This window comes from Chinchilla lanigera, unplaced genomic scaffold (assembly GCF_000276665.1).
Source record: "Chinchilla lanigera isolate Chin_1 unplaced genomic scaffold, ChiLan1.0 scaffold00102, whole genome shotgun sequence".
Lineage (NCBI taxonomy): Eukaryota > Metazoa > Chordata > Mammalia > Rodentia > Chinchillidae > Chinchilla > Chinchilla lanigera.
The window spans coordinates 7,036,784-7,047,146 of NW_004955503.1; the positions used below are offsets into that span (position 1 = coordinate 7,036,784).

Genomic DNA, 10,363 nt, shown 5'->3' on the forward strand with positions numbered 1-10,363 from the left:
ATCAGTCCACTGATTGGATTGGCACTGCCCTAATCCCAGTAAAGTGGACACAATATAGGCGACAGAAAGAGGCTTGTCTTGCTTTCTGTCTTACTGATTTTGCTGTCTTCTGCTGCCATGAACTGTTGCCCCTCTGCTGTGTGTCACTCTGCCTTGGAACCAGCAAATTATGGACTGAAACCCCCACAAACTGTGAGCCAAATAAACCCTTCCGCCTTTAACTTTGGGTGTTGGGTATTTTGTCTCAGCAATGAAAAGAGTAACCAAGACACCTGGTATCTAAACATAACAGTAAATCTTTTTTTTCCATTTGTGTGGTATTAGTTATTGAACCCAGGGCATTGTGCATGATGGGAAATCACTATACCACACAGCAACATCACAACTTATTTTATTTACTTACTTACTTACTTATTTATTTATTGTTTCATTACATTGCCCAGTCTGGTCTCAACCTTGTGATCCTCTTGCCTCAGCCTCTCCGAGTAGCTAGGATAAGAGGTGTGCAACACTAGGCCTGACTAGCAACAAATCTTAAAGAAATAAAACCTTATTTGGGGGTCACTGTTTCTTCTGATAGGCTGGCAAGAAAATGTTACGCTGATTTTTCACCCATGAGTCTCATCCTCGCCTTCAATTTCATAGCTCCTCTTGGCAACCCGCAACCCATCCCATGATACCCAAAAGACAGAATCAGACAATGCTTTGTCTTGTTTCGGCTTCAAAGGGTGGCTCTGAGTTCCCAGCCCTTCTCTGACGGTGCTGGTGGCAGCAGACACAGTGCAGGTAGTCCACTACATTACGAGTAAAAAGTGAGCGCAATGGATGCAAATACTGGAAGAAAAGGAGCATGAAGACAATGGAAATCAGATATGCAATAATGAGTTGCAAGGCAATGAGGGAATGACAGTAATTCAGTAATACTTTAACTCCAAAGAACTTGAAAACCAAGACCATTATCACATTTTCTACCAACCTCACACTGTAGTGTAGGCCCATATGTCCCCAGTTCTGACCTTTGTCAACAAGGTCTCTGTCTGCCAACCTCAACTGCAATGCTGACCAGCAAGAGAAGTTGATGCCAGCATAGAGGATGGTGACTGAGATTAGCACCACCAAAGTGCCAACCCGGCTGATGTTTTTCTCAATATTATTGGGCATCTGGGCACCACTTCTCCAGAAGTTAACCCAGGGCTCAAAGAAGATGATCAAGAAGTTGAGTACCAAGAAGGGCACAGCTTTCAACTTCAAGGTGGCTGAGAAGAGCACCAGAATCATAAGGCGAGAAGTAATCTCCAATGTCCTCCAGATGGTGATGCAGAGGACTTCTAGCGGACCAAGGCGAATCTTGTAGTCATCATACTTGATCTGGATAGCCAACATATTGCAGAGGGTAGCGCCATATGTGACAGATATCAAGGAAAAGATCATTAGCACACCTGGAAAAATAAAACAAGGAACAGGAAAAAAACAGGCAATCAGTCAATGTGAGTGCTGAACCCTGTATTCAGACCCAGAGGTCCAGAGTGGTGATAGGTAGGACTTGAGAGCTTCATTTAAGAGTAAATTCATGTATTATCATGGCTATATAAGCAAATAGAATGCACTTGAATAGACATTTCCCCAAATATAGCATATAAATGGCTAACAGATATATAAAAGTGTATTCAACATCATTATCATTAAGAAAATGTAAAGCAAAATCACAGTGAGGGGTAAAGATGTAGCTCAGTGGTAGAGTGTTGCCTACCATGTGGGAGGCCCTAAGTTTGATACCTAGCACTACCAAAAATAATCACAATGAGATACAGTAAGTCTCTAACTTGCAAATGAGTTCTATTCCAGGAGTATATTGCTTTGCACGTCCTAGCAGTCCCTTCCGTATTGCCACTGTTTTTCCTCTTGCTTTCAGACATCCTGTGCTCTGATTAAGCACTGTGCTACTGTACACTATCGCATTGTACAGTAAGCACACAGCAGCACAACTGTGATAATGTCTGGCAGACACATGAGCCACTTCCATGATTTCTTCATGTCTATGAATATTTTTAATGAGAGGTCCCTTCATACTTGTGAAGGTCTGCAACTCAAATGTTCATAAGTCAGGGACTTAATATATTGCCTCACACCTGTTAAGATGGCCATAATAAGTTGTTTTTAAAGATAAGTTTGAAAAAGATGTGGAGAAAAGGGATCTTTGGTATACTGTTGTTAGGAATGCAAACTGATACAGTCATTATAGAAGATAGTACGGAGATTCCTCAAAAAACTAAAAATAGAACTACCACATGATCTAGCAATCCACTTCTGGAGTTACATCCAAAGGAAATGAAATCAGTATGTCAAAGAGATATCTGTACTGTCATGTTCGTTATAGTACTATTCACAACAGCCAATATATGGAAACAACCTGCTGATGGATGAATGGATAAAGAAAACATGGGATATATATTCTCTCTCTCTCTCTCTCTCTCTCTCTCTCTCTCTCTCTCTCTCCCTCTCACTCTTGCTCTCACTCTCTCACTCTCTCACTCTCTCATGCAATTGAAAGTTATTCAGTCACAAAATGAAATAAATTTTGTCATTTGTAATAACATCGATGAATTTAGAGACATACACTAAGTGAAGTGAGGCAGACTCAGAGAGATAAATGCTGTATTATCTTATTCATATGTGACATCTTAAAGACAGAAACAGTAAAACAATAGTTTCCTGGGGCTGGGGGTTGGAGAAAATGGGAGATTTTTGGTCAAAGAGTACAAACTTTTAGTTATAAGATGAATACGTTTGAGAGATCTAACATACAGCACAGTGACTATAAAGATAATAATGTACTGATGACAAAATATTGAATAACTGTAATTTTCTAAAAGAGTAGATCTTAAGTGTCTTTATAGGAAATATACAAATGGTATTTATGTGAGGTTATGAATATTCCAATTAGCTTGGTTGTGGTAATCATTTCATAATGTATACATATATCAAAACACCCCAATCTAGACCTAAAAGATATACAACAAAACAAAACAGCATGTACAGAAATAAAATGCAAAGAAAGACATACAAATATTTGATGTTACAAGGTTTTAAATCAGTTTTTAAAGTCTTTTGGGGGAGAGATATAGACCAGTGGTACAGTAATTGCCCAGGATATGTGAGACCTCAGGTTCAATCTCCAGCACTACCAAATAAATAAAAATATATTGATATGTTTCTCTATTTTCTACTTTAATAATAGTATAAATATACAATAAACTTTTTTAAAAATTGAAAAATCACTAACATGGAAAGAGCACATATAAAGGTATAGTGCAGACCTACCTGATAAAGCAAGATTCTGAGAAAACACTGAATGAGCCAGAAAAAAACACTACCTAAAATATCCAGTCTTTGAGACTCAGAAAAAAATGCCCTTTCTAATTGAAGTCCTTTCTTTGATGTTTACCTTCTTCAAGGAACTAATCCTGTTTGTGATTCCAGAACATTTAACTCTAGCAGTATGTGTCAAAAAGTATACTAGAAATCCCATGAAGGATTGTTTATTGCTGTATCCTGAAAGTTTTACACACTTCCTAAAACAGAGTGGGTGCTCAATAAATGTAGAACTAATGAAAAATTGACTTTACAAGAGCATCATAAAATACCTAGGATTAGAAACCCTTAGTTCATGCTGGGTGTGGCGGTATACACCGGTAATCCTAGCCCTCAGGAGGCTGAGATAGGAGCATCGCTTCTAATTTGAGGTCAGCCTGGACTACAGAGTGAGTTTAGGCCAGCCTGAACAATATAGCAAGACCCTATCTAAAAAAAAAAATCCTTCACTGAGCTGTGTAGGAGCTTGTGGAAGTTACTGAATATCTATGTGCTTCAGTTTCTTACTTCACTGAGATAGTCTAGAGTTGCTTGATTATATTTGCCATTAGCAATGCCAAATTATCACCCCCATTCATTACTATACTTTAGGATTCTCCAAATTTCCAACAGAGTAGTTCAAAAATTTTAAATCCCTGTCATCTCATAGCCTCTATAACACTATATGTTAGAGTAGAAGCCCAGAAGGACTAGAATGCTCCATAACCTACTTTACCTCATCCTTAACCACAGACTACACATGTGACCCTTCCATTTTCTTCCAAATTATAGTGATACATATGTCAAATGATAGTGATTACTAACAAAGATTTCAGAGCTTTTTTTTTTATATACACAGGGTCTCATTATGGAGTTCAGACTGGCCTCGAACATGCTATGTAACCTAGGCTGGCCTTGAACTCGCAGAAATTCTCCTGGCTCAGCCTCCCAAGTGCTAGGATTACAGGCATGTACCAACACACCTGGCTCTCAGTGCTCTTAAAGAAAGTGGAAAGTTTAAGGAGTACTCACCCAAAAGAAAAGCTGGAGCTCTCTGTTCCTATAAAAACACTGAATCCAAAGAAACCAGAGCCATAGAGATGTATGTTAATTTAATCTGCAAAAAAGTGGAACTTTCCCCATGAAAATTAAAAAAGGAAGTATAGCTCTGTTTCTAAGATCTTCTTCAGCTGTAAGTAGAGTGTAGGACTTTCAAAGACTAGAATCTCAAAAGTGACTATTCTTGACTTTCTAAACTGCTGAGTCCTATCCTGAAGAGTTGATGCTCTTTGTGGAGCTTAAAACATCAGAGCATGTATCCAGCCAAGTGAGTGAAATTACCCCTTAAATTAGAACTCATTTGTTGATGTAGTGTAGTGTAATAGGAGGAAGAAAACCTGCTGGTTCTAATAAATGTAAAAACATTTCCTATCTATCTCCATACAAATAGACTCATGTCATAAGAGGTCAAAATGCTGCTCTGGTTAAAATCATGGGCTCTGGAGGCAGACACTTTGAATTCGTATTCAATCTTTGCATCTATTAATTAGGAGACTTTGTGGAATTTACTTAACTTCTCAGTGCCTGTTTCCTTCTCAGGAAAAAAAGATAATAACCTCATAGCATTATTATAAATTAAATTAAATAATTATGTGTAAAGAGCTTAGAGAAATGCTTGGAACCTAGTAAATGCTAGCTGCTTCCTCTTCCTCCTCATCATGATCCTCATCCTCCACTTCCTCCTATTTCAAAAAGTTTAGTAGGTACATTTATTTTACCTGGATATTCTGGAACTTACAAGATCAAATTACTTAAAAACTGATAGAACACTTAGAAATAAGCCTTACAAAAAGGAGCAAGACCCTTAGCAAGAAAACTATGTAATTTTGTTAATATAAATTTAAAAATACTTAATGAAGGTGATGCATGCCTGTGTTTCCAGGATTCTAGGAGGCGAAAATAGGAGGATTATGATTTTGAATCCAGCCTGGGCAACTTAGCAAGATCTCATCTCAAAACAAGTATTAAAAATGTGCTGGGGATGTAGCTCAGTACAAAGACCCTGTGTTCAAACCCTAATCTGCAAACAAAACAGAACAAAACAAAAACCTTAATGGAATGGAAGTATATCCATCTTTTAAGATGAAATAGATTAATCTTATACCCCCATAAAAAATAACTTAATTCAATTCTAGTCAGAATTTCAATGAAAATTTTCTCTTTCCTTTTTTTTTTTTTTTTGCAGAGGAATTGGCAAATTGTCTCGGAAATTAATTTGGAAGAACAGAATAAATTGCTCTACCATATAAAGAGCTGTGAAAGACCTTTGTAAAAAAGACACAAAATCTGAAATCAATATAGAATTTTAATACATAAAAATTTCATATCTCAAAATGCCAGAAGATACTATGAAGTTTGTTGTATATATTCAACAAAAGTGTGTTGCACATGTATTTCATATATATGCACACTTAAAATGTGCACATAAAGATGAAAAATTATACAAATGTATAAATACATGCTCCTCTTGCACAACAGACAAAAGATTAATAGAATAAACAAATAATTACTACAAATCATTATGAAAGATAAATAACCTAGTAGAAATACAAGTAAAAAATATACATGGGCAATTTACAGAACATATACACTAATGAAACATGAAAAAATACTAAGTTTCAATCACAAATAAAGCAAATTATGTTAAAAGTCAGTTACTTTATAATTATACAAATAAATACTAAATTTGATTTGTGAAATAATAGGTTCATTCATGAACTATGAGTAGAAATATAAATTCATACAACTTTTTTGGGGGGTTACTGTAGTATCAATAATATTCTAAATATTTCTTTTCACTGCTGCTACATATTTATCATATAATATCTGTTACCCAGACATTTACAAAGATACTAACTATAGCATAGCTTGAATTTAGAGAACAATTCCTTTTTTTGTAAAAAATTAGAAACTTTAATCCTAACAATTAGAAAATTAAGGAAAGGAAAAAGAATGATCTAATTCATATAAGATAAATATCTTTTATATACATATATATAAATACTATATATTTATTTACTTTTTAAAAAATGTTCCTAAACAGAATGTTTCATGCAGTCTGTTTTTGGGCAAACCATATACATATATTATATATATTTATAGTAACATAGTTAAAAGAAGTCTCATGCTCTAAGAGAAAACAATTTCCAATCCTGACTTATATATCCTGCAAGACATTCCTTTAAAACTGATGGAGAAATAAGGTCTTTCCCTGAAAAGGAGCACTTCAAGATATTCATTGCCACCAAATCAGCATTACAAAAAATTCTCAATGATGTCCTAGAAAAAGACAATGAAGCCAACAATGTCAATAAGTCAAAAAGAATGAGGGTACCTGGTGAGACAAGTAGCTAATAAAAAAGGGGGAAATGAGAAAATCATCAACTGAAAAATAATGAGATGACAGGGACAAGTCAGTATCTCTCAGTAATAACTCTCAATGTGAGTGGTCTCAATTCCTCATTTGAAAGACATAGATTGGCAAAATGTATCAAAAAAGAAACCCCAACAATATGCAGCACACAAGAAATACATTTAATTTAAAAATACTCACAGATTAAAAAGTAAAGAATAAAAAACAATATTCCACATAACAGGAACCCAGAAAAACGCAAGAGTTGCTACCCTAATTTCAGAGAAAGTAGATTTCAAGATCAGAAGAGACAAAGAAAGTCACTACATATTGGTTAAGGGAACAATTCAACAGGAAGAGTTAACAACTGTAAATCTATATGCTCCAAATAGTGGTGCACCCAACTTCATTAATGTTCAACAAACATTAATGGACATGAAAAGTCAGATAAAAACCAATATAATAGCAATGGAGAACATCAATACCCCACAGTCACAAATGGAAGATCAACTAGACAAAAAATTTTTAAAAAATCAGAGTTGAACCAAACCATCAAACAAATGGACTTAATGGTGTTCCAACCAATAACAATACACATTCTTCTCAGCAGCACACAGGACTTTCTTTAAAATAGACCACATACTAGCCAATAAAGCATGCATAAGTAAAGAGAAACAAAAAAGTTGATGTAATCCAGCATAGATAATGCATCTAAAAGTATACTTCGATTTAGCATAATCATTTTATGTGTTCTATAGGTTTTTTGGCCTTTAGTATTGCTGTTAATCTATACATAAGATACTTAACCTTATAAGGACTTATTAGATGAATAAATGAATCTGATATGGACAAAAAAGGGAGGCTGTAGAGGGAAAAGGGAAAAAGGGACTTGTGACATGTTGCGTACATATACCAATTCCCTACAATGAGTGTAATAATGTGTGCAAACATATACTAATAAAATTTTAAAATTCAAAAAAAAAAATGAAAAACAAAAGAAGATTGGTGAGCGGTTGCCAGGTACTGGCAGGTGACTGATGGGAGTTGAGTAGTGACTGCCAATACATATGGCTCTTATTTTGAGGTGATAAAAATGTTCTAACATTGTGGTGATGCTCCCATACCTCTGTAACTACACTACAAACATACTGAATTATGTACTTTACATGGCTGAATTGTGTAATATGTGAATTATAAAGAGGTAAAACAGAAAGAAAAAGTAAGTCTAGAAAGATGCACACAGAATGGTTATAGAGACTACCTTTGCAGTGTGAAATTATATTTCATATTCATCTCTGAGTTTTGTAATTAAAAATAATGATTAAAAATAGTAGCATATGATCATGATAAAAATTTTAAACTATATAGAAAGATTTAAAGTAATAGTTTACTGATTTCTCAATACCACTCCCCAAAGGTAGTTTATTTCAAAGCTTTCCTGAATTTTTTTTGCATATACAATTATGGGTAGGTCAACCAGTTTACGTATGCATGTTTAATTAGGTGATTTAATGACCCTCCAATTTTTCAGGAACAAAAGGATCATCATTTCCAGAAATTTGCTCCTCAAACTACCATCAATTCCATGTATGTGAAAAAGTGCAAGACTATTTACACTCCGTGAACAATTCTTAGTGGACAAAAAAGAGAAAAGAAGACAAATTTCCTACATGCATTTATTTAGGATGGGACTTTCCAAAAAGGGTCACCACCCAGTAATAAGGAAATGGTCAAAAGCTGTATTCACATTCATAACAGCTTCTGCCCAAGCAAATTAAGTACATTTCAGGCTGTTAACCCTCATTAAAATCACTTTCATCTTGACTTTGAAAACACTGACTCACATTTCAACCACTGCTGGAAATCTTACTCATCTCAGGATTTGTCTTTTACAAGTGGGAAATTAAGGCAGTAACTGCTTTGTACTTCCTTCAATATCACAGAGAAGCTCAGATCTTGGACAAGGCCTGACTCCATCAGCAGTCATCTCAGCAAAGGGAAAAACAAAGCACTCTGGAAAGTTCACTGCAGCTCCTGGGGCGGGGGACCTGTTTCCATTGATACAAGGTAAGCTCAGACAGTCAAGAAGAACCAATCAACCAGGCCAACAGCACTAGCCCCAAGAAAAGCCCAAGAAGAACCAATCAACCAGGCCAACAGCGCTAGCCCCAAGAAAAGCCCACAATTACTGTTAGATATAAAAAGTGCATAGGGTTTTATTTAAAAAGTGATTCCTTCCTCGCAGCTTCAAGAAGAACCAATCAACCAGGCCAACAGTGCTAGCCCCAAGAAAAGCCCACAATTACTGTTAGATATAAAAAGTGCATAGGGTTTTATTTAAAAAGTAATTCCTTCCTCGCAGCAGGCTAGAGTTGGAAAACAGAATCAGTGCAGCACCAACCATATTTGGGAAGGTTTAATCTGGATCCATTTTGGGAAGGGGCTAATTGTTCAAGACTAAGCCAAAGAACAACTTCACTTCTAGGTTTCCAGTGTTAGCCTACCACAGTGACTGGGTAGGAGAAAGGCACAAAAGACCATTACAGAGAGGGTGTGAATTACATAGACCCCTAAATAATTTAGGTAGTTTATTTCAAACTAAATAATTACATATTATTAAATATTAAATAATTATTATTATATAATAAATCATATAATTATTAAATATTATCATATAATTATTAAATATTAAATAATTTCAAACTAAATAATTACATAGAGATGTTTAAGCTCAGGCTGGAAAGGACATAAGGTCCCAATCCCCTAGGTCAGAAGACAAGCCCAGGGCTGGGGATGTAGCTCAGTGGCATAAGTGCTTGCCTGGCAAGCCTGAGGTCATAAGTTTGGTTCCCGGTACCAAAAAAAAAAAAAAGAAGAAGAAGAAGACAAGCCAAGTGTGTATGGCTTTAAGTGGCAACTGGGGATGAAAATGCTGGCTTTAAATCCAATGGTCTGCTTGAACCACTGGCCTGCTGTCTGCATCCATCATAGAGATCAGTGGTCTGATTGCTTTCCCCATCTACCAATAAGATCGAGGATATGCCTCAGCTTATTACAGCCTAAGGTGTACAGACTGAAGGGCCTCTGGAACAGGATGAGCACCTCACAAACCCACAGGTCATAAAGCTAGGTGGAGAAAACTTGACTTATTGGATTCCAAAACATAGATGCTAGAAAGAAATCCATCATACAAAAATACACAGGAATTTTCATTTGGTCTCATTTCCTTTTTTTCTCCCCCTACATTGGTTATTCTGGGGGTTGGGCTTTTTCCTATTTTTAAATCTTTTTTTTGCTGTGTTTTGATATTAGGCAATTTTTCTTTTTTTATTTTAAAGAGAAAAGAGCAAAAACAAATCAACAAACACAAAGACATAAATAAAACAACACAAAACAATAAAAGCGATACAGAATTTCAAAGAAGGTGATAGGAAATTAACAATGGTTGTTGTATCACATATTCTTATCTTCAGATTGGTTACTCAGATAACCAGATATAGGCATGTAAAACTAATCAAACAATTAAACATTAACTACTCCTTTCAATAAACCAATAGAAATTAGTAGTACAATTATTTTAGCTATCTTGTATATATATAT

At 35.5% G+C, this 10,363-nt stretch overlaps 1 protein-coding gene across 1 annotated transcript in view; it reads right to left on the reverse strand.

Moving 5' to 3' along the window:
• Nucleotides 1-416: 416 nt before the first annotated feature.
• Xkrx (XK, Kell blood group complex subunit-related, X-linked) overlaps nucleotides 417-10,363 on the reverse strand; it is a 28,871-nt gene continuing 18,924 nt past the window's right edge. The window contains exon 3 of the mRNA XM_005406943.1: nucleotides 417-1,439. Coding sequence (XP_005407000.1) covers nucleotides 694-1,439 — 746 coding nt within the window. The 3' untranslated portion in view covers nucleotides 417-693. The remainder of the gene's footprint in view (nucleotides 1,440-10,363) is intronic.